The sequence below is a fragment of the Corvus brachyrhynchos genome, unplaced genomic scaffold (assembly GCF_000691975.1).
Source record: "Corvus brachyrhynchos isolate BGI_N302 unplaced genomic scaffold, ASM69197v1 scaffold266, whole genome shotgun sequence".
Lineage (NCBI taxonomy): Eukaryota > Metazoa > Chordata > Aves > Passeriformes > Corvidae > Corvus > Corvus brachyrhynchos.
In genome coordinates this window covers 1,835,229-1,836,089 of record NW_008238633.1, presented here as the reverse complement: position 1 = coordinate 1,836,089, position 861 = coordinate 1,835,229, and the positions used below count along the sequence as shown (strand labels likewise).

Genomic DNA, 861 nt, shown 5'->3' with positions numbered 1-861 from the left:
TTTCCTTCCCTTCTCCTGCCCTTTGCCCTCCCCATTCCCATTCCCTTCCCTTTCTTCTTCCATTTCCCTGCCCTTTTCTTTCCCCATTCCCTCCCAGTGACCTCCTTTTTCCCCTCCCCATTCCCCTTCCCTCCCTATTCCCCTCCCATTCCCATTCCCTCCCCATTCCCCTTCCTTCCCTTTTCCCCTCCCATTCCCATTCCCTCCCCATTCCTCTCCCCGCCCTATTTCCCTCCCATTCCCTCTTCCCTATTTCCCATTCCCCTTCCCTCCCTAGTTCCCTCCCATTCCCTATTTCCCTCCCTATTTCCCTTCCCATTCCCCATTTCCCCTCCCTATTTCCCCTCCCCTCCCTATTCCCCTCCCATTCTCCTTCCCTCCCGATTTCCCCTGCCATTCCCTATTTCCGCACCCATTCCCTATTTCCCATTCCCTATTTATTTCCCTCCCTCTCCCTATTTCCCATTTCCCCGTCCCCCTCCCATTCGCCATTCCCCATTTCCCATTCCCTATTTCCCATTCCCTATTCTCCATTTCCCATTTCTGCTCCCATTCCCTATTTATTTCTGCTCCCATTCCCCATTTCCGCTCCCATTCCCCATTTCCCATTCCCTATTTATTCCCCATTATTTCCCATTCCCCATTTCCCATTCCCCATTATTGCCCATTCCCCATTATTTCCCATTCCCGATTTATTTCCGCTCCCTCGCTCCCCGCTCCCGCAGCGCCCCCTGGCGGTTACTGCAGGAAGGTGCCGCGGGTGGGCCTGATGAGGAAGGCGCGGGGCTGCCCGTGGCCGTGCCGGAAGGGGCAGGGCAGGCGGACAGGCGCGGCGGCCAGCCCGGCGGCGCGCAGGTCCCC

At 57.3% G+C, this 861-nt stretch overlaps 1 protein-coding gene across 1 annotated transcript in view; it reads right to left on the bottom strand.

Moving 5' to 3' along the window:
• The window catches only part of MKRN2OS (MKRN2 opposite strand), a gene marked incomplete at its 5' end in the record, with an annotated part of 7,743 nt that extends 6,882 nt beyond the window's left edge, over nt 1-861 (bottom strand). The window contains one exon of the mRNA XM_008636070.2: nt 743-861. Within this exon, the coding sequence (XP_008634292.1) occupies nt 743-861 (119 nt within the window). The remainder of the gene's footprint in view (nt 1-742) is intronic.